The sequence below is a fragment of the Podarcis liolepis genome (genome assembly GCF_965112155.1).
Source record: "Podarcis liolepis genome assembly, chromosome: 9".
Classification (NCBI taxonomy): domain Eukaryota; kingdom Metazoa; phylum Chordata; class Lepidosauria; order Squamata; family Lacertidae; genus Podarcis; species Podarcis liolepis.
The window spans coordinates 60,592,649-60,616,297 of record NC_139564.1 but is presented as its reverse complement, the minus strand read 5'-3'; the positions used below and the strand labels follow the sequence as shown (position 1 = coordinate 60,616,297).

At 42.8% G+C, this 23,649-nt stretch overlaps 1 protein-coding gene across 4 annotated transcripts; it reads left to right on the top strand.

Annotated features, from left to right (window-relative positions):
* Positions 1-9,383: 9,383 nt before the first annotated feature.
* Positions 9,384-22,993, top strand: SGCB (sarcoglycan beta). Of its 4 annotated transcripts, none has more exons than XR_014515837.1 (7): positions 9,384-10,042; positions 12,432-12,641; positions 15,312-15,497; positions 15,964-16,155; positions 16,896-17,027; positions 19,953-20,737; positions 20,859-22,993. XR_014515837.1 is itself a non-coding variant. In XM_083460098.1 (6 exons), exons 1-6 carry the CDS (start codon positions 10,004-10,006, stop codon positions 20,154-20,156), a joined length of 963 nt encoding a protein of 320 aa, XP_083316224.1. In that variant the 5' UTR covers positions 9,384-10,003; the 3' UTR covers positions 20,157-22,993. The 4 variants fall into 4 exon arrangements, 1 of the variants encoding a protein (XP_083316224.1); XR_014515838.1 differs by having other exon boundaries at positions 16,896-18,748; positions 19,169-20,737; XR_014515839.1 differs by having other exon boundaries at positions 16,896-18,748; positions 19,169-22,993.
* Positions 22,994-23,649: the final 656 nt, after the last annotated feature.

Genomic DNA, 23,649 nt, shown 5'->3' with positions numbered 1-23,649 from the left:
GCATTCTGGGAAATCACAAATGCAGGTTCGACCTCAGACCGTAGCAAAGGCGTATAGGTTATTCAACGTAAGGGTAAAATTAAACAAGACAGTAAAGAGTTGCTAGCACATAACACCCACCAATTCTTGTTTGTTTGTTTGTTTGTTTGTTTTGCAAAGAAATGATTATCCCAGTATTACTACCACCCAGTACTTTTTTTCTTTAAAAAATGTTCAGGGGTACTCTCATTTTGTCTCAAGAAAATCGCCATTTTATAATTCAAATCGGGGGAAATAAATACAGTAAATTGACAAAAGTACAAAGATTCACCAAATGTTTAGGGCTATGTGTAACCCTGCATACCCCCAGAAAAAAGCACTGCTGCTACCACCCCTTTGTTCTAGATGGAGATTCTACTCCTCTAGCAGGCAGTGAAAGGGTTAGCAAATGATGTGTAGAATCTCAATCAGGAAGATCTTTTGTTACTGGAGAGTCATCTGAAAACTCACCCAAAGAAGAATATTGGGAACTGCATTTGATCCCTGGCCAGAGCTATAATTCTCAGCACCCCTGAACTATGGTTCCCAGTGGGTGTGTATGTGTGTATATATATATATGTATATATATATATATATATATATATATATATATATATATGGGGAGGGGTGCGATGAATGTTTTTTAAATGTCTGCACTCAGGATGTGTGAAGCAGGTAGAGTAGTTAAATAGTCTAGTCTGTGTGGGAAAATGTCCAGGAAAATCCGGACATAACGGCAATTTTTTTTAATTGCGATTTTATCAAAGCAAGCTCAACAACTTTTCCGTCTAGATTTTCACTGTTTGAAATATGGCCACAGATAGTTCAGTGGGAACTGCTGCCAGCCTAGGAGCCAACTCCTAAGGGCTGAGGTGTCCTCAGCTCCCCCTATAAAATAATTAAGGGGAGTTGAATATTTTATTTTATTCAAGTTGGCACCCCTGGTTTCCAGGATTGTTGACAAGCTCACTTTATGCACGAGTGGCACTGTGGTCTAAACCACTGAGCCTCTTGGGTTTGCTGATCAGAAGGTTGATGGTTCAAATCCCCATGACAGGGTGAGCTCCCATTGCTCTGTCCCAGCTCCTGCCAACCTAGCAGTTTGAAAGCACACCAGTGCAAGTAGATAAATAGGTACCGCTGCGCGGGAAGGTAAATGGCGTTTCCATGCGCCCTGGCTTCTGTCACAGTGTTCCGTTGCACCAGAAGTGGTTTAGTCATGCTGGCCACATGACCCGGAAAGCTGTCTGTGGACAAACACCGGCTCCCTCAGCCTGAAAACGAGATGAGCGCTGCAACCCCATGGTCACCTTTGGCTGGACTTAACCGTCCAGGGGTCCTTTACCTTCACATTTTTACCTATGCAATCTGGAGTACCCACCCTTAGAATGTCATGAATTCCAACCCGGGGGGTGGGGATGATTCTGTTGTACTCACCTGGTGTTATAGCACACCTGAAGTCATTGGTGCCATTGGAGGTTGGGGCAGAGATTGTGACAATTTGATTGTTTCTGTCCACTTTCAACTGTTTATCTGGCTAAATAAAAATAAATGCACCCCACCCCTCAGTCTAAAGCTACTTCCAGTTTTTTGGGAAAGAAACAAAAAGGGAAACTAGTTGAGAAACAATAAGTAAGTCCTTCTGATCTCCCTTGACAGTTGCTTGGAGAGCTCCAAACAAAACTGGATTATAGAAATCCAGGTATACTCCATTCATCTGACATTACACACCCACCCACCCCGCTGTTTCGAGGTGAATCTGACCTGATGAGTTTGTGGAAAGCACAAAATCTCATCCCGCCCCGTGCATCTTGTTCAACGGAATCCGTGACTCAAAACCAACGCTGCTGCAGAAGAGGAAGCAGCCACCATCAGAAATATTTCTGAAAGCAGTAATTCCTGCTTGCATTATTATGCAACGGAGGTCAGGGCCGGGGGGAGGGAGAAATGCTACGGCTTCATTCTTTTGAATGACAGGTTCTGGTTCTTTTTTCTAAAAGAATGTTTAGGGGTACAGTACTCTCATTTTGACTCAAGAAAATCACCATTTTATAGTTCAAATCGGGGGAAATAAATACAGTAAATGGACAAAAGTACAAAGATTCACAAACTGTTTAGGGGTATGCGTACCCCTGCGTACCTTCAGAAAAAAAGCATTGGTTGGTTCTATCAGTGGGGACCAATAGGGCGACTTTTCAGTGTCTTCTAGGGTTGCCATATTCCCCAAAGGGAAAATCCAGACAAAATTGTTGTGCTTTTTTTTTGGTCTAAAAGTTGTTGAGCTTTTTTGAGGGAACAGTTCCCCCCAAAAAATCATTTTGGGACTTTGGGAATTTTAAAATAAAAAAAAATCACCCTACTTGCCATACGTCCGAGGTTTTCCCAGACGTTTTGCCGAAAATCCACCCGGACGCCCTTTTGCTGGCTGATTCCAGAACATGTCCGGGAGACCCAGATGTATGGCATGCAAGTTTGGCCATGCCTATGGGGATCTCAGACTCTCTGCCTACCCGCTTGGAACAGCAAGCTGCTTTTGAAAGTCCCTTAAACTTCAGGAGAACTTTGCCATATGATCTGGTAAGGGAAAGAGGAAACAGGCTCAAAGCAGCCTTAGGAGGAGGCAGCTCGTTGAGTTGGAGCCTCAGTCTCCCCCCACTCTGCCTGCTTTCCCAATATGAAATTGTAAGAATATCATCATCATCATCAGTAATGATGTTGCAATTATTATTATTATTATTATTATTATTATTATTATTATTATTATTCTCCGCAGTTAGCTGTACAGATTCCTTATGAATACAGGGGAATCACAGAATTGTAGAGTTGGAAAGAATCGTAAGGATCATCTATTCCAACCCCCGTCAAGGCAGGAATCTTTTGCCCAACATGGGTCTCGAACTCACTACCCTGAGAATAACGGTCTTGTGCTCTGCTGAGTGAGCTATCCCAGGTGGCATAGGATTGTACTGTATGGTATTTTGGAGCGTTCAAGGACTTTCACATATATTACTATAGTAATCCCTACAACAAATTCATGAGCTTGTATTTACCTGGGAATAATCCGCAGTGAATTTTTGAGTGAGCAGAGATTACATAAAATTGCTTTATCATTCGTATGAGCGCAGGGGCCTGTGTGCTATGCTCAAAATTTCTATAGTTTTCTATAGCACCTGGTTGGGTGCATAGCCGTGGACGTGGGCGCCAGCCAGGTGAGTGGAAGGCAGGGGGCAAACGCCCCCTGCTTGAGGCGGAGTCCGGCTCCCGGCCACAACCACTCCCCTCTCTTACAGGGAGGAGAGTCTTTTGCATACACATATGCCTGGATAATTGTCATGGATCCCCCCCCCCGCAAGAATCCTGGGAACTGTAGTTTGTGTGAGGGGTTCAAGAGATCTTCAGACTCTTGTCCAGAGCTACGGCTCCTTGAGGAGAAGGCATAGCTGTTGAACCAGTTTAAGTCTGTAATGCAGATAAGCCCCTGGTAGTTTGCAGATTACAACATTTCTCTCTGTGAAAGACGAGAAATCAGAGAATTAAGTTTTCAGCAAGGGCACATTTGTGCAACAATGAAGAGGTCTGAAGCAACCCTTGCCTTCCTTACTCTTTTCTATTTTTTGATTTGGAATAGCGTTGAAACGCTTTGGATTTGATATATTTTCAGTGAAGACAAAGGTAGCCAAAGTGAAACCAAGATTCCTGTACAAAACTGAAGAAACCACTTATTGATTAATAACAAATTGTTGGAATACCAACTAGCAATAATAACTATTAACGATTGTTTGGGCTAGGACATCAAGGATTTCCCCTAACATCTAGTTTCTCTGAACTGATGGCAGATTTGAGTACAAATTAATATAAAGTCATATTTCCTCCATTGTATTTTGAACATGTTTTCATTTCAGTTTGAGATTTAGGAATAACCATTCTGCAATCAGCCTGGTTACACTTTAGCAATGTTCATACTTTTTTTCTAATGGAAACCCCTCCGTCTCTCCCGCAATCATTTTCAGACTGATGCAGAAGATCTTTGTGCACCAGAAATACCCATTGACTTCTATGGAGGAGGTGGCTTCTGAGTGCATTCTTTTTCAGGTGTGCAGCAGCCTGCTAATGAAATCCACAGAGAAGCACATTCAGAAGTCTTGCCAGTTCAGAGGGGGAAATGGGCATTTCGTGCTCCTCTGTGTTTGGCAGCTCCTGATGAGTAATATCTTCCATTAGGGAAGTGAAACTGAGACCCAGTACAATGGAAGCATTTGAGCAGGAAATTGTAGACTTAGGTGGCAGCCTAGGGGTCCTAGTTTGAGGAACACACGTGGGATTCTGAGAAAGCGTTTGGGTGGAGAAGGAAGACGGTGCCACAAAAACATGAATCCAAGGCATAGGTCCTCCTCAGGGCAAAATGAGGCTTTATTTCACCTGGGTCAAAGACCCAGTTTGGCACAAACCTGCGCAGGCTGGGAGCCTCAATGGCGCCCCTCTGGAGACTTCACCTGGGGCAAAAGAAACCCCAGCTAGCCCCACTCCCTAGCTACAGCTCTGGGTCCTCCCGATTTTTACACTGGGCTTCTTCCAGGCTCATAGATCACATCTGACCTCACCTTAGCCATTTGTTCATTCAAATGCTATGAGGTATGCCTTGATATTGGCTGCAGGTCTTCTTCTTTGGCGATCCCTCGTAGCCGAGTAAGATTGTCTTCCATTAACACGGTCTTAAGAGTGAGTCTGTACGTGACTGTGGGGGCCAATTCTGGATCCACACGTTCTTCCACAGTGGGGACATAGGTTTCCGGGCAGGAGTTGATTACGGTGAGGGTTTGCCAAGCGTGTCTTCCTCTTAGCACGTTTCTCCCTTTTGTCCTCAGTTCTAGCGTGTTCAAAGCCCATGACACCTTTGGTAAAGGCTGTTCTCCAAATGGAGCGCTCGCAGGCAAGTGTTTCCCAGTTGTCGATGCTTATGTTACATTTTTAAAGATTTGCCTTGAGAGAGTCCTTAAACCTCTTTTGTTGACCACCAGCATTATGATTTCCATTTTTAAGTTTTGAATAGAGTAGTTGCTTTGGAAGACGATACTCAGGCATCCAAACAACATGACCAGTCCAAGATTCCCAAGCCCTCTGCTGTTGCTTTTCTAAAAGTCACCCTGTTTGGATGAGACAGGGCACAGGCCTTGCCCTTGGGGCAAGCACAACTCTCTGTGGCTTCCCTATAAGGAGATGGGCATTTCCCAAATCAATTTTTTCTGTGTATCGCCAAAGGCCTTTACAATGGATGACAGGGAATAAAAGGAGACTTCAATCCAAAATCGTAACCTGCAGCAGTTTGCAACATAAAAAAAATGCACAACATGAAGGCTTAAGTTCGGAGTGCAATCACATAGCTGGAACAGCGCTTCCAGGCTGCCAGCGCAAATGCATGGCTGCCATTTCATGCCCTGCTTTGGCTGCTCACAACAGCCCAGTTGCTTGGACAGAATGTTCCGGGAAACTGTTTGCTAAAAGAAGGAAGTAAAAAAAATAGATAAAAGAGAGGGGGTTGCTCAGCCACCTCATATTTACAGGTAAAGCAGCCTCGCCTCGCCTTGAAAACTGTAAGAATGTGACCGTCCTCAAAGTTTTAATACTATCTTTGGCATCATTTTCTACCCCACCCATATGAAACTGTAACCTCTAGGTACAGTTAGAGGGCATGTCTCTGTAATCATGTCAGCTCCAGGTGAGCAGTTTAGAAATGTCAGAGATAAACCGGTTCTTATATTAGGCAGAGCTATTCAAGAGTACCTTGGTAACACCAATAACAAGCCTCTAATTATGATGTTGCTCTAATGCAATGCAATAAAACAAAAACATTACAAGACCTATAAAACTTGCCCAATTATTCTCCTTGCGAGCTGCAAATTGTAAAAATAAGAAGCTGTAAGGAAACAGACTCTTTAGCCTTAGCTTGGTGGCTAGAGCATCTTTTTTCTATGCAGAAGGTCTCAGGTTCAACCTGCAGCATCTCCAGGCAGGCTGGACGAGAACCTGGTCTGAAATCCTGGACAGATGCTGCCAGGCAGTCAGTGCAGACAGCACTGAGCTGAAATCCAGCATCGCCTGAGCTCTGTGAGTGCAGTTTTCTCTCGATTGAAGCGCAGAGTGTTTGAGGACCCGGACATTCGCAGGGAAACCAAAATGCTTGTTCACAAAGCTATCGCACTACCAACCTTGCTGTACGCTTCTGAAACATGGACCACTTATAAACACCATCTCCAACTCCACGAAAGATTACATCAGCAGTGTCTCCGAAAAATTTTATACATCACTTGGGAAGACACTTGGCGAACTAATGCCAGTGTACTGGAAGAAGCAAATATCACCAGTGTCAAAGCAATAATTCTTCAACATCAAATTTGTTGGACTGGTCATGCTGTTCAGACGCCTGATGATCGTCTTCCAAAGCAACCACCCTATTCCCAACTTAAAAATAGAAAGCATAATGCTGGTGATCAACAAAAGAGGTTTAAAGACTCTCTCAAGGAAAAACTAAAAAAAAAGTAGTATAAACACCAACAACTGGAAAACACCGGCCTGCGAGTGCTCTAATTGGAGAACACCTTTTACCAAAGGTGTCATGGGCTTTGAAGACACTCGAACTCAGGACAAAAGGGAGAAACAAGCTAAGAGGAAAGCATGTTTGGCAAACCCTCACCAGGATCAGCTCCCGCCTGGAAGCCTATGTCCCCACTGTGGAAGGACATGTGCATCCACAATTGGTCTCCACAGTCACTTACGGACTCACTTTTAAAACTGTGCTTATGGAAGACAATCTTATTTGGCTACGAGTGATCACCAAAGAAGAAGGAGTAGGACAATGGCCCACCCTAGCAGAAGGCAGTTTTTTCTGTTGCTGTCTTAACATTCTAAACATGACGCCAATTTTGATTTACGGCCAAGGATCCACTGAGCCAACAACTTGCCTTTACCTGTCATTAAATAAGGAGAGATTAACAGAGGAAGGAGCCTCCCGATTTTCCAGGGACAGTCCTGGATTTACAGAAGCTGTTCCCATTTCTGATTTGATCCAAGAATTTCCTGCTTCTCCTTAGGACATCTCCCTTTTCATCAAAGAACTTTTGGAGGGTATGGAATTGCCTGACCCTTGTACCAGCCCTATGTAGTGAAGTTTTAAAATGTTTTATTTCATTTTTATATATGTTGGAAGCTTCCCAGCATAGCTTGGGGCAACCCAATCAGATGGGTGGCTTATAAATATTATTATTATTACAGTGATATCTCGGTTTTCGAACATCTCTGTTGACGAACATTTCGGTTTTCGAACACCGTAATCCCGGAAGTAAATATTTCAGTTTTCGAACATGCCTCAGAAGTTGAACACGCTACATGGCTTCCGCTGAGTGCAATGTCCTGAGGCCTAGCCATCAGCTGTTGAGTTTTTGGTTTTTGAACATTTCAGAACACGAATGGTATTTCGGAATGGATTACATTCGAAAACCGAGGTACCACTGTATTTTTATTGATTGGAGCACCCCTTTTTTCATTGGAGAAATGTTGGAGGGTGTGCATAATCTGGAGGACTATCGTGTTCCCAGCCCTGTGCTCAAAAAGCATCTATCCTGCACATCTCTGAAGTCTTTGCACAGTAAGTACGCCAAGCGCCCTACAATTGGCACATTTTTTCAAACATTAGGAGGTGCGCTGATATAAATCGTACCTTGCATTAGTGCACCACATTTAGGCTGTGAGCAACGGTTGCTGCTATTTGACGATGCAACCACCAACATCAATTTCCTACTAAGGAGTACCGCCAGCAAGGCTCTAGCAAAACTAGAAATGCCACTTCTGGCTTTTGCTCGGAGGCAGAATAGGCATTTGCCATGCAGGGCTTTGTTTTTATTTTCACCACTCCTTTAGGCCAAGAAGGCCTACAGTCAGACTTTCCAGTTAAGACATCTTGGCAGCGGGCCACAAGGAGCTCCAATCTCTCAGCTGCACCAATTTGTCAGTTCTGTAGGCTGGAAAAACATGCCTTTTAAACTGGCATTCCAGGAAGCGCCACAAGGTGGAGGGAACCCCGATCAGTATGTGGTGGTCATGTAAATACGAGTATCAGGAAATGTTCTGCACAGAATTTGAAAGATTCTAAAACCCATGTTCAAAATAACCCTTTTAAAAAACCAGAAGCTTTTCTTTTGGGAATTATAGGGACAGAACTACCTAAACTGTATAGAAACTTTTATTTATGCATGCTACTACAGCAGCAAGAATGCTACTGGCCCCAAAATGGAAAGAAGCAGATGTACCAGCAAAGGAAGAATGGACACAAAAACTTATGGAAGTTTGATTCTCTGAGGAACATGGCCTGATCCAAACGGAGAAAGTACGGTTCCAATAAGCTCCCCGCCACCTATGCTTCCTGATATGACCCAACAAAGGGAGAACGGCATGATCTAAATTGTCCTTCATCGCAAAGTTCCTCCCCACAAAAAATCCCCACTGAATAGCTTCCCTAAAAGTCAACATTTCACAAAGGGCCATTGTCAAAAGTACAGAAAGGGAGAGGTGGATGATGTTTCTTCATGCCAGCGTTGCATATGTCTGGATGAGAACCAAATTTCGACTGGCTAGGAAGCTAAAGCATGGTTTCAAGGACACAAGTATATAATACAACCTTCTTCGAGCGAAGCCATTAGTCCTGTCCATTGCCTCTGCTCTTTCTACCATGCACAAATGCAAATATATACCTTTGTTGCTGTTCTGGGGTGAGCGCTGCTTCATTTTCTTGAGTGTTGTTTGCCGATCTACAGTTCCCAGCATCCCTGGCCATTGGCCATGCAGACTGGGAATGATGGGAGTCAGAGACCAAGAGTAGCCTCTGGCGGGCCATAGGTTCCCATGCCCGGTTAAAAGAAAAAGGTGTTTTCTTTAATCTTCTTTAAAGAAGATTGGGAAACGTTTATTGAATATATGGGAAATAACTGTCTGCAGCTGAAAACGCTGGCAGCATATGGTGCTGCAAGTGGATGACGAAGGCTTTTTGGCAAAACCGAGACTCAGCGGGTTAGGGGCGACTCAGCTAATATTGTGGGGCGACGTGAAATGTAGAGTTTAAACTGCTAAACCATCCAGGGCGCCTTATCCCAGTGTTTAGCATCGCTTTCGAGTTCATTGGACAATGTTGGGTTTTCTTGACCCCACAGATAAGGGCTGCGAGGCTAAAATTGTGAGAAACCGTAAAACGTAGTGTTTTCACCACCAAACATTGCAGGGAGCCTTTTCTGGGTGCTTGGCGCTGTTTTAAACTGAATGGGACGAAGTCAGATTTTTGGTGAAATCCTGACCCCCGGTGGTTACGGCGCTGAGGGTTCGTTTTCTGGGGTGCTGAGCAATGTAGTGTTTTCGCTGCCAAAAGTTGCAGGGAGACTTTTCTGGGTGTTTGGCAGTTTTGGAGTGAATCGGACGACATCGGATTATTGGCGAAATCCTGACCGAGGTGGTTAGGGCGCAGAGGGCTCATTTTCTCGGGTGCTGGGAAACGTAGTGTTTTCACCGCCAAACGTTGCAGGGAGACTTCTGGGTGTAAATAATAAAATTATCATTATGGAACTGAACGTCTCTATTTTCATGGGAGAAATGCTGGGAGTTATCCGACCCCCGAGCCCTCTGAAGGCAATCTTGTATACCAAATTTTATTTTTTTAAAAAAATGTTTTATTATGTTTTTATACATGTGGGAGGCCGCCCTGAGTGGCTGAGGCAACCCCAGAAGATGTGTGGGATATGATTATCCTTATGGAGTGGGACGTCCCTCTTTTCCTCAGAGAAATGTCGGAGGCTCTGCCTTTCTCCTGCCCTCCCTCGGCCGCCTCGTCCCTTTTAAGGAGCGGGCATGGCGGGTGCGGCTCCCGCGCCCCTTTCCTCCTCCGCCAAAGGCGCCCCGCCAAGCCTCGCTCTCCCCTCCGCGGAAGGAACGAGAAGAGCCCAAGATGGCGGTCGCCTCAGCGGCAGCGATCACCTCCGAGCAGGTCAGTCGCCGGCGCCTTGCCTGGCTCCGGCTTCGGGCGGGAAAAGGAGGGAAGCGCGCGCGCTCCTTCATTTCACCGTCCCCAGATATCAACGGGGCGGGGAAGAAAGAGGCGGCTTCGGCTCAAGGAGGCCGGCGCCGAACCGGCCCCTTCGCCTCAGGGCGCGTCGCGAAATTCGCCTCCGAAAATGAACGTCCTCCCGGGATATTTTTGATCGGGAACTGGGCCAATGAAACCGGCGACGGGGGTTAAACCGTGCCTTCTAAAAGCTCCGAAATTATCGGAGCATTTGCTAACCGGGGTATCCTGGTGGTATTATTATTATTAATATTCTTTTGAAATATGGCAACCCGAACGCGGCGCCCGGGCTTCTGCCGTAGCCGAGCCGCCTCAGGGAAGCAGCGGAGTCGGGCGCGCCAACCTACGCGGCCCCTTCCCTTTTCCCCTCAGGACATTCGTTGCTCTTTCTTATTTTATTATTTTTATTAATAGCTCATTATTCGTGGCATTTGTCGCCTGGACACGTATCATGTCTGCCTTTCGCCCGGCTTTCTGAAATTAGAACCAGCCCCCTAGGGCGCGTGAGGCGACTCGCGAGGCCCGTTTGACAGGCTCGGGAGGGCGGCGGCGGCGGCGGCTTCCCAAGTGAATGGGTGCCGTAGCAAAAATAGCCGCCTGAGGGCGGAGAAAGAGATAGGGAGCGTCTTGCGCCTGCGCGCAGAGGATCCGACTGAGTGTCGCTTCACCCTCGAGCAAACGCGAAGGAGGCTTGAGGGCGGAGCGACCAATGGCGTGCCGAGAAGCTGTTGGACTACATCTCCCATCCGCCCCAGCCTGCACGGCCATAGGTCAGGCATTATGGGAGTTGTAGTCCACGACAGGACTTTCCTTAGCCTTGGAGGACTAGGAGGGGGGCAAAGCATATATACGGATTTAAGGGAGACTTCCGGAGAATACGATCAGAGACTTTCAAAGTGGAGTATATAAATTCAATAGATAATAAAATAATAATAATAATCTTCTCTGAAAACGTTTTGATGGCACAGAACCAAGTACAGTGGTACCTTGGATTGCATACGTCTTAGTTTGCATACAAGCACGTCAAACCCGGAAGTGCGTGTCCCGGTTTGCAACCTTTTTTCGATTACAACCCTTTTTTTTTTTAATTACAAACAATTTTTGGAGGGAGGCACCATTGGCAAAAGCTCGCTTTGGGTTACAACCTGTTTTGGTTTGCAAACGGACCTCCGAAACAGATTATGGTTGTAAACCAAGATACCACTGTACAGCAAAGGGCACAACTTTTTGCTTTAAAGACTTTGCTCTCTGGTCCAGGAGCAATTTGGTGTTGTGCAAATCTTGCTTGTGCTTTTAGTATGTGTCTCTCTCTCCCTGCCCCCCCCCCAAAAAAAAGGTTTGACCAAGGGCTCCTTCAAATGACCTCTTTATCCAATTTTCTTGTACAAAGCTTGCATGGTATCCGCTCTTTATTGATCATTTGTCCTGATTTGTTCACAGGGAGGTTATTTGCCTTTCAATCAATCAATCAATCAATCGATTTGTCATCACATTTTTAGTGCATCACTTTCCTAACGGCAAAAAGGCCGTTTTTAAAAGAAAGTGGATTTGTTGCAACATAGCCCTTTGGTCCAGTTTTATTTCAGAAACCTAAATTTCTGGTGTGTGACTGAATCCCTCTGGCAAAATAGTGACAGCCTGGAGGCTCCTGGCACCATACAATTGGGCTCTCAGTGCCTTCCAGTTCTCAGCTACTATCTCAAACTCCCTCTTACACTTGCTTGAATGTTTGGAACTGAATTGCCTTTATGTACACAGCGGATGTTCGTAGTAGCTAGGAGTTATGCTTAGCTGTTTATGTAGTCATTTTATATGAACAACCTGGCTCTATTACAGAGAAATTACTGGGTGAAGAGCTACACTGCATATACAGGTACATGCAACAAAAAAAGTGTACTCATATCCCCCCCCCCAAATAGGAGTAGCATCCAACATAGGAATGTCACTATAGAATGTTGTATCATTTTAATGTTGTTAGCCGCTCTGAGCCCAGCTTCGGCTGGGGAGGGCAGGATATAAATAAACTTTTATTATTGTTGTTATTATTATTGTTATTATTATTGCTGAAGCAGTCCTCTGCTGCAGCTAAATGTAACTGCTTTTGCAGCAAATTCAAACACGGTACTGTATAGCTACATTCTCAAGACTTTGCAAATAATATTTTCTTTACAAGTTGGGCTCTTTTAAACAGTTCCTACTGTGAAAATCCTATTGTGGCAGAAATGAAAATTCATATCATTTTGTTATGAATAGGATACGTTGGACTTAGGTAATATATTGTTTGGGGAACTTATTTTTAAATTATTTTTAGCAAAGTTCTAATGGTCCCGTGAAGAAATCGATGCGTGAGAAAGCTGTGGAGCGGAGGAATATTAACAAAGAACACAACAGTAACTTCAAGGCTGGATATATTCCAATTGATGAAGATCGTCTGCACAAAACTGGCTTGCGAGGCAGAAAAGGCAACTTGGCCATTTGTGTGATAGTCCTCCTGTTTATTTTGGCTGTCATCAATTTGATTGTAAGTAGAACAATCTAATCAAAATACTGTGATTGTGCTTATATTGTTAAGTTAGACCACTAGACGAACACTGTGAATATATTTGCAGAAGTGGAGCTCTATTGACTTAAATAGGGCCTAACCAGCTAGATGCAAGGAACCAAAGCTGTTCTTCGATGCTTCTATTTATCTTTGGCATGGCTTGGTCACTGAATTTGAGAGCAAGCAAACTAGCAGGTCACTGGTTGTTTGGATGGGCAGCTTACATCCAGCTGCAGGTTAGGAAGAGGCTGCAGAGTGAGGTGTATGGGGGGGGGGGGGTTAAGAGACCTGGAAAGGAAGAAGATAAAGGAGCCCTAAGTTCTGAAAGAGAAATCATGTGATGGAATGCTGCTGATTTGACACTAGTATGGTATGTATACATGTAAGTTTACTTGCCACTTGCTGTTAAATCTATATTTGCAAGCTTTCTAATGAAACACACCATATTTTTCGCTCTATAAGACGCACCCGACCATAAGACGCGCCTAGTTTTAGAGGAGAACAAGGAAAAAAATGTTCTCTCCCTCTCTGCTCAGCGCCTCTCCAGCAAAGCGAGAGGAGAAATGGAAGGGGCTCTGTTTCTCCTACCGCTTCACTGAAGGGGCGCTGCGCAGCTTTCCCTCTCTGCGCAGCGCCCCTTCAGTGATGCCGCAGGAGAAGTGGAGCCCCTTCCATTTCTCCTCCTGCTTTGCTGAAGGGGTGCTGCGCAGAGAGGGAAGCTGCGGAGCGGCTCTTCAGCAAAGCGAAGCCAGGAGAGCAAGAGGAATCAATCCCTCTTGCTCTCCTGGCTTCAGCGAAAGCTGCGCAGCCTGCATTCGCTCCAGAAGACGCGCACACATTTCCCCTTACTTGTTAGGAGGGGAAACGTGCGTCTTATACAGCGAAAAATACAGTACTGTATTACTAAAGGCATAATCACCAGTGCTCCCTCATCTGGAAGGAAGCTAACTGAAACCTTCAAAACCTTCTACGACTAAGGGAAATAGGAGCACAAAACTTGTGTGTATTTGGTTTTTGGTGTATACATGGTTAATTATGTCTCAACAGAATTCTAAAGGTGTATTTTTTCCTCCTTTTTAGTGCCAAGCAAGCTCCAAATATTGCTGCTTTTCAGTGAAATTATCTTCATTACCTATATGCAGGGTTTCTAACCAAACTTGGAACTGTACATGGAGATTATAAACACTGGGTGCCATTTATGCCTATTAAAACCAAGAGGACGAATGGCAACATGGTAATATGTATCTGTTTGGACCCAGCTGTCCATAGTACGCTTGAAAAAAAGGATTCCTAAAAATAAATACATGGAAAGGTCTTAGTTAATTAGGTCAAAGAAATACTCCACAACTGGTAATAAATTCTATTTTGCTTCTTAGTAAACATTCTGTATTGCAGTCTAAGATGTACTGTGAATTCAAGATAAAAATGTACTTATCCACTCCACATATATCGCAGAATTTTCTTACGATCTGTAGAGATTAACCAATTTTCTGCTTTTCATCCTTTCAATGGATTGCTAATTATTCAGTGCCAGACTATGAATTTTCAACCCATTTTTATTGTATATAGCCAAAGGCCTTTACAATGGACACAGAATAAAAGGAAACTTTCATCTAAAATCATACATGCAACCTGTAGTAGTTTACAACATAAAAAGAAATTTACAACATTCAGACTTAAGATTGGAGTGCATTCACATAGCTGGAACAGAGCTTCTTGGCTGCCAGCACAAATTTGGCTACCTGGTATGTAATATAGAGATGCTTATCTGCTAGGAATTCAACTGTCACTTCCTATGCAGATTGACCTGGAAGCCAGTTAAGAATTGGTGATAGAAATTTTCCTCTGGGCGTTATATACAGGGGGCAAATCAGCAGATAGCATTTGACATCCTCTACCTGATTGCATCCATATATACATTTGTGATCCATATGGAACATTCCCCGATATATCCCCTCTAAATATGCTGAGGGCATCTGTTGGAATCTTAGTTCTACAAAGGCCCTGCATAGTTGTGGGAAGGTCAGAGTCTCAAAGTAACAGGGCCTTGAGTGATTGGTCTTTATTTCGGGGTACCAAGTGGAGTAGCAGGCAACTATGATGGATGCTCTGTCTTGGTTGGCATCCTGATCAAAAATCCAATTTCTAAGGTCACGTGGGCTAAGAGTTGAAGACTGGGCTGCTCTTTTTTTTCCTATACAACTAAAGAAGTACAAGTATTGTTTTTAAATATAAATTATTTACAGCCTTATCATATATACCGTACTTATAAAGAGCACTGAGTTCAATTAGGATTGGTGCCTTAATTTTGGTTGCCGAATTTCCTTTCACACACATGCATGAAGATGCCCTCCTTTTAAGTTAGAACCACGCAATTTGTGAGCCACCAAATTGAACACAATCCGCCAGTTAAACATTGTGGCCTGCCAGGAATCTGACAACCAGAATTTTGTTTTGTTTTGTTTTCAGTCCCAGGCAAACCAGAGATTGAGCATTTAGTGAATTGGCATACATGGCTGGTGGGCTGTTTTCAGCTTTGTGGGCCTGTTTTCAAGTAACATGTTCTTCTCAAAGGTATCTGATCCAAGCACTGGCATGACAATTTCAGAATTTATTTACATTTTAAAAAAATTAAATTTACTCTTTTAGATCACGCTTATCATCTGGACTGTAATTCGCATTGGACCCAGCGGCTGTGACAGCATGGAGTTTCATGATAGCGGCTTACTGCGATTTAAACAAGACTCTGACATGGGAATTATACATCCATTGTATAAGAGCACAGTCGGAGGTCGACGTAATGAGGATTTGGTGATTGTTGGAGAGAACCAGCCAGTAAGTATATCTTCTATTGTGTGCAGCGTTCAACATCTGAGCTTCTACTTCGGATATCCTTCTCCGATGAAGTATGACAGGTATACCAGAAACAGAACTTTCATAGTAGAAGTACATACATACTCTCCCTTCGCCAGGGAGGCTCACCTTGCTCCAACACTGTTATGTTTTCAGACCCTAGGTTAAAAGCCTGGCTTGTTTTATTTGTGATTGGTGGGAAATGTTCTCAGGGTGGTAATTTGTGTTGCTGGCTGCTGTTGCTTTCTCTGTTGTGGTAGTATTTTTTGTATTGCTGATCCTGTATATTGTTGCTTTGTTTTTATTTGTTGCAAGCTACTTATTCATTGATTAAAAAAAGATATTTAGTCTTAAATTGTTTGTTGACAGGAAGTCACAGTGCTACCAAGCACTGTAAAAGTAGCAGATTGCCTTTGTTACATTTAACACATCTCATTTGTTTCTGCAGATTGTGTTTCAGCAAGGGGAAACAAAACTTAGTGTTGCAAAGAATGGAACCTCAATTACAAGTGATATTGGTATGGAATTTGTTGACCCACGGACTCAGAATACTTTGTTTAGCACTGACTATAATACTCACGAGTTTCATTTGCCAACTGGAGTAAAAATTTTGAATGTTCAAAAAGCATCTACGGAGAGGGTATGATCTCTGTTTACTTTTCTCTGCAAGTTACATGATGCATGCTGTAATCTTAAGCTCATACCTTTATTTGCATTATAGCTAACATTCCATATAAAAAGATGAAGCATTTGACTAAGTTATTTATTTTAAGCATTTTAAAATGGCTTGTGTTTGTACATGTTCAGTAGAGACTATAGAAGCCTAAGGTCTACTAGTATATTATAAACCAGAGATAGGGAACTGGTTCTGGTCAGTGGCCTGATTCAGTAGTGACCAAGCCTCTATGGCCACTTTGAAAAGTGGGTGGGGCCGCCTATCCATCAATCACCTGCTGTCATATGATGTCAGGTCATTGAAAATTCAGTATTCTCCCTGTGCAACAACAGCTTAAAAGTCCAGTGTGTATGTGGTGTTGAGAAGGAATGTACATATGTGCTTTGCCCACAACCACTCCTCACACCCCGAGGGGACACAATCTTCAGAGAAGTGGTGGTAAGAAGATCCCCTACCCCTGCGATATATATAACTGCTGTCTAAATGAGGCCACAAATACAGATTGCAGTTAACTGTTATCAGTCGATAACATTGATATGCGTTCAGTCTCTGCAGAATCGCAGCCTCTGTCCAACAAATGTTTTAACGGTTGAGCGGTGGTGTTTAAAAAGCAAGGCCAATTTTGTAGGAAGGTGAGTTTTTGAGTATAAAACAAAACTATTTTTTAGAAAATGCTTTCCACGGCTATTCTCTTTTTTTCTCAGATTACCAGCAATGCTACCAGTGATCTGAATATAAAGGTTGATGGACGTGCCATTGTCCGTGGAAATGAAGGTGTTTTCATCATGGGCAAAACCATCGAGTTTCATATGGGGGGCAATATGGAACTGAAAGCAGTGAGTAATTCCAGGATATTCAGTTTGTATAAATGGATTCAGTGAGCTATATATATGACTGCAACCAAGTTAAAGAAATCAGATTTGATTCGGTTCATCTACTCATCTATAGATTTAAAATGGCATGGGTTTTTTTAAGCCTTATAAAATTATAGCTTACTGTTACGTGTCTCAAATTTGACCTATACATCTTCCAGGTCAAAACACATAACTGCTTTGTCAGCTTAATATAGTTACTTCTGGCAAGTTAAACTCGATTATTAGATACAGCTACATGCACATACTCCATACCTATGTTTTCAAACAAAAACTTGTATTGGGATATTTTATTCCAAAACTAAAACAAAACAGCTCCGTTTCTTTTAGACATATTTGCCAGGAAAGAAAAGGAGGAGGAAAATGTATTGTTTTTTAGGCTAACATTTTGTTCCCGGCTGCAGAACAAAATTTAATTTACACATATGAGAAACCTCATAAAACAGTCTCTCTAGGTGTTATACAGAAAAGCAAATGCATAACAACGAACAATGCTACAATAATTACAACTCTCTTCCTTTCCATAAAGGACCTTGTTTTACCAAAACAAGTTACGCAGAGTTGCCCGTTGCCAACAATAGCTGGCAAGACGCAGCACACCATTAATTGCTGCCCTTTTGCTAAGATACAGAGGATACAGTACATGGCAAGCTCAACCTTCCATGGCTCTTCAAAGCTACTCCCAGTCTCCACTAAGCAGATATTGCAGCAACCACCATTCAAGGAAGTGCGGACCGTCCTCGTTTAAAGAGAAGAAATGTTCTGTCTCATGTCTGGCAACAGCAGTATAGAGAAAGAGCCTTGTAAAGAGAGAGGCAGGTGCACAGCCTCAGAAAAGAGGTCGGTTGGGTGCAGAAACCTGATGAATAAGGACCGCAAGTTAGATAAAGGAGCAAAAATTTAAAGGCTTCATTGGATTGGTTATAGTTGCAGCTCTAGTTACTCAAAATATGTCTATCCCACCTGTCCAACATTACAGGTGGCTTAGAACGAATATTAAATGATTTAAAAAACAACAACTGACAAAATGAAAATAAAATACTGCAACAGGCAACAAATCCTTATTAAAACTCAGTGGCCCAAAGGCCTTTGGAACAGTCACTGAAAGGCTAAAAGATAACAACTCCGAACATCATCCAAGACTTCATTCCAGAGCCTTGGGGAAAATACAGTAAAGGTCCATGTTCCTTGCCACACTGAGTATAAATTTAGCCAGAGTATTCAAAGTGCAACACTGTCATATATTTGTGCAGTAGGTGAGTTTACTTTTGGCTTTCTCCTTCTGAGATCCCAGCCGCAGAGAATAAGTTTAGGCACACAGCTTACCAAAGCGAGAATCGCTGCTACTGTATGGAAGCACAGTGCAAATAATTGAGAGTGAAGGATATGTGTATATTCTATATTCTAGTTATCCCAAAGGATCTAGAACTGTCCCACCAGGACAAGGCTACAGGAGTGAGTTTATTAAAGACAGACCAATGGGGAAGAAATGAAGGCTGTGGAAGTTGAGTATAGATCAAAGGCCAATCATTCAAAACTGCTGCAATGGAGCATTAGCTTGACGGGATGGATAACTCTGGCTAGTTCTAGTCCTTGCCCCCTTTCACATGTATTCACTAATAAATCATATCATCCTATTCCACATTAATCTATTTTTTGAAATTCATATGAGAATTCATATTTAAGTACCGTATTTTTCGCCCCATAGGGCGCACCGGCCCACAGGGCGCACCTAGTTTTTTTTGGGGGGGGGATAAAGGGGGGGAATTATTTCCCCCGACCCCAGCCCCCAGAACAGGCAGCTCTCCTTCGCGCCGGGCTCCCTAGGGTTGCGGAGAGCTGCCTGCATCCCAAAGGCTGGGGCGCACTGTTCAGCGCTCCCCAGGCTTCGGGCTGCAGGCTGCTGTCCGCAAGCCTTGGGAGCCCGGCGGGAACTCCAGCGGGCTCCCAAGGCTTGCAGATAGCTTCCTGAAGCCTGGAGAGTGAGAGGGTTCGGTGCGCACCGACCCCTCTCGCTCTTCAGGCTTCAGCGAAAGCCTGCATTCGCCCCATAGGACGCACACGTTTCCCCTTCATTTTTGGAGGAGAAAAGGTGCATCCTATAGGGCGAAAAATACGGTATGTATTTTCTCTCAAAATATGCAGCTAATCCACTTGCTGCTTTTTTGAACTGAAAACTATACCGGAACAATTAGAAGAGGTGAGGGTTGGTGGATAACATAAGTTTTGTGATGCTCATTAAGCCAGAAGGTGCAACAATCCAGTGTTCGAAACTCCCATTGTTCTAGGCAGTCTGGGTGCAGCCTAAGATTTCAGATTAAAACTGCAGAGTGGAAGGAAAGGCCCTTTTTCTGCCTTCCCACTTCCAGCTACCCTCTGAAGACTGGAGAAGAGACCCTCTTAAGAATATTAGGGGGGTGGGCAGGGGAAGGACTGGACCACGCAAAAAAGGAACATAATATTTTAACTGCAGTTAGTTCATTTTCAGCTTGTATTCTTGTTATTAAAAACTGCCTAGATATTCCATTGTTGCACCCATAACCTAGGCTTAAGGTCCCGTTTTGCTCCTAGCTTTCATATCTCAGTTTCTAACACAGCAAAGATCCCTTAGCTATCCCACAGCTGAATGGTAGAGCCTGTGCTTTTCATGCAGAAGGGTCCTTGGTTTAATCCCTGCATCTCCCAATTAATGAATAGCAGGACAAGGAATGTCATTTGTCAGATACGAGGGCCACTGCCTGTCAAGAGTAGACCACATTAAGCTGAGTAGTCAAACTCCGAACAAGGAAGCTTCTTATAGTCAGTTTCTCTAACATTAAGGTATTAAAATAGATATGTTTATTCAATTGGAAATACTGTTGCTAACTTCTGCAAATGTTTCTTTGGTAGGATAAGAGCATTGTTCTAAATGGAAGTGTGATGCTCAACACAGCTCGACTGCCGAGTCCTTCACATGGGGAGAAATTAAACAATGGCGACTGGGAACGCTACAAGCTTTGCATGTGCTCCGACGGGACTCTATTCCGCATTCCAGTTAAGAGCCGCAACATGGGTTGCCAAACCTCAGTTAATCCCTGCGGTAATACATATTAAAAGCAAAACAGGGCACTATCAAACGAGGAGGAGTTTAGGTTTAAAACAGTTGCATGTTTGCAAGTTTTGTTTTTGTTGTTGTTTTCACCACGCTTGTAAAATAACTACATGAAGCACTTTTTTTTATCCAGGACACTGCATTGAACAGATTCTTTTAAACATGAGTCGTATCATCAGACCATTTGTGCTACATATTACTGTATTTCAGTAAGGTACTTAAGTACATTCATCACTCCAGAAGTACTTTAGGATATAGCCGAATTGAAGTCACTGAAATCTTTGTGAAAGGTCTAATGGTGCCAATCTCTGGCTTATCTCACCTTTGCAAGTCTACTTTCTGCAAGTGGTGAGAACCTTCAGATATGCACAGATCAGTGTATATGGATTTGAGAATAGGATGGCCTCACCCACTACTGGCATATGGGCTTCTGAAAATTGGCTGGGTGGTGAGCATGGCCTGGGGCCAAAAATGGATAGCCATGCCTTGGCTAGAGGTTGTGTGCCTACATGGCAGTCTTCATTCATGTGCCCCCTAGCGGTGCATGATCATCTCACATACCCCACCCTTTGTTTTCATATATGCCTCAACAGAATATGCTGAGCTGTATTTGGGGGGGAAAACAAGTCTGAACTGTGGTGCTTTGAATCTTTTAGGATTATGCAGAGACTCTTCACCAACAGCCCAAGTTTTCGTATAAATAGGTTGGCATTTCATCTGGGCAAATATCACAAACAAGAGATTAGTTTTTAAAAAGACTTCAGGTGCTTCAGGGAGTTGAGTACATTCTGTTTGATCTCCCTTTTTAGCCCCTCCTGTGGGTTGTCTCTGTGCAAAATATTTATAAGAAAGGAGAGGCTCCACAGGAACAAAATTCAGGAACAGTTATGAAATATTTTGAAGTACAGGGCGCCATCAATGTACTGGCTTCCCTCTGCCGTCTTCATAGATTCTGCATTTTATTTGAACATTATAAATTATTTTTAAAGCCTGCTTTTAGCAATAGTAACAAACAGCTTAATTTTCCACAGAGAAAAATAACATTCTTGAGATAAATAATTTTAGCTTAAACTGTTTTTTTAAACGAGAAAAAAATTGGAAGGCAGTTCGGAGACTAATTGGGAGATTTTAAAAAAATAAACCCTCATGTTGGCAGGGTATAAGTGCAAACCTGACTTGCACATTCTGTAGAGAAAGAAAATGGTGATACATTTATCTGCGTGAACAGCATTCAAAGCTGTACAGAGAAATATGATTGGGGCTATTCTATAACTATCTTCTACAACTAATTCCAATGCAAATTTGTTACCCTGTGACCAATCACTTCATAGTGCATACACAGAAAATACAGTTAATTCAGTGTAGCACTTCATTGGTACGGGTTGGATATATTTAAAAGTCATTATGAAATGGCGTATTAAAACTACTAAACCAAAATTATCACAGCTCCTGTTAACCCATTAGCTGCTTTGGCAGAAACAATTGTGTTTATATTAGTTACTTTGTTACTTTTGAGCTTTAAATTATTCCTTTTAATTCCTCTTTTAACTTGCTATTTATGTATTAGCCCTATACAGGGATAACAATACTGATTTACATTATCTCAGGACTCACAGCAGTGACATAAGGCACGTGAAATGCTTTGAACACATGGCATGTGTTACATAAGTGGTAAATATTAGTACAGCTTCGGCCTCTTCATGCCCTGGATGAATGGGGTTAAAAGCAAAAACCCTCAGGCCGCTGAATGGTGCCATCAAAATTCGCAGGATAATTTGTATACTAATCATATGCTAGAGTTTTGATGCATTTTATCAGAGCTGAATGAGCCAAGCAGCCAGGCAATTGTTCATTTTGATTCTGGCAGTAGATAGCCTCCTAACAGCATAGTTTAGGCCACTTTGACTACAAAATAGCAGGAACCCTAACATAAAATGCAAAGGTTAGCAAAGGACTTACTTTAAATATTAACAAAAGCAAACATAGTATCAACACATTGAAGTCAGTGAAATCTTCCTTTTAGTAGAATTTTAGGACTGACAATATTTGGAAGGCAAGAGTTGTTCTGGCTTGAATCCAAGGGATCCCATGCATGCATCTGAAGTACTTTTGAACACACAGGGCCTTCGCTAGTGTTTATTTCCCATGGCAGCCCTTCAGAGAGCATCAGGTGCTACTCTGGATGCTGACACAACTTTCAGCATCTGCCATTGGGGGATAAGGGTAGAGTAGAATGAAAGGTCCAGCATATATGTAAGAGACATTTTTTAAAATGCACTGTGGGAACAATGAAGAAAGCTCATTTATAACAGGCATTTGGCTCAGAGCATCCCTTCACAGGATACCAGTCTGCTTAAAACTGTTGATCTTATTGTTAAGCCAGTCAACCTGCAAGTGCTACAATGTGCCAAAACTAAATTTGGACAGCAAGGTCCTAAAGGAAAACCCAAATAGTAGCAATAAACTTTTAAAGGGTTTTTAATTGAACACTCCTAAACAATCTCTGCGAATGTATTTTTTCACTGTGGTGCTGTTGCTATTTATTTGCACATTTTTTTTACTAAAAAGTTACTTTATACAAAATGAAAGTGTTATTGGTTTTTAACTTGCTGTGCTGCTTTCTGTGTGTGGCTGTTTGTTTGTTTTTTAGGACAGGACTTTTCTAATCCTTTTATGCCTTTGATTCTGATGAGCTGTATACAGTACAAACTGTACCTCTGCATTGAGGAGCAGTTTGGACATCTAACAATTGCTAAGAGATGTTCTCCTGTACACCTTTGTAAACTTTTATTTCAAAATAAAACTATATGGGATAGTCCATTTGAAATGGTTTCAAAAATCTAGCCTCATACATCCTAAGTTGGTTATTATAGAAGCTGTGTATAAGCCACACACACTTTGGGTGGTCTTCGACAAGCCATTCTTACATATCCTTCCCACAAACTATACAAAATAATAATAGTGGTCTAGTTCAGGGATAGGCAACCTAAGGCCCAATCGCCTTCTAAATCTGGCCTGCGGATGGTCCGGGAATCAGCGTGTTTTTACATGAGTAGAATGTGTGCTTTTATTTAAAATGCATCTCTGGGTTATTTGTGGGGCATAGGGAAAAAAATTCAAAATATAATCTGGCCCACCACATGGTCTGAGGGACGGTGGACTGGCCCCTGCTGAAAACAGTTGCTGACCCCTGGCCTAGTTGATAGATTTTAAGGATTGCTGAATGTTTGTGTAAAAGACTGCAAACACTAAACAGACCTGTGCAATTTGTGACTTTACAAACGTTGAAACATAGCAACATATTGTAGTTTACTTAGATGATCAACTAATTTCCCCAAGGCAAGAACAGACAATAAGTTGTAGTGGGACTGTAGTCAGAGCTTTGTCGGTCACAAGATTTTTTTGTTCTTATATGTTGTATAAATACTAAATACTGTACACGTGTATAAAATTATACGCTTTTTGCACATACAGTCAAAAGTGCGGGTAGCCACA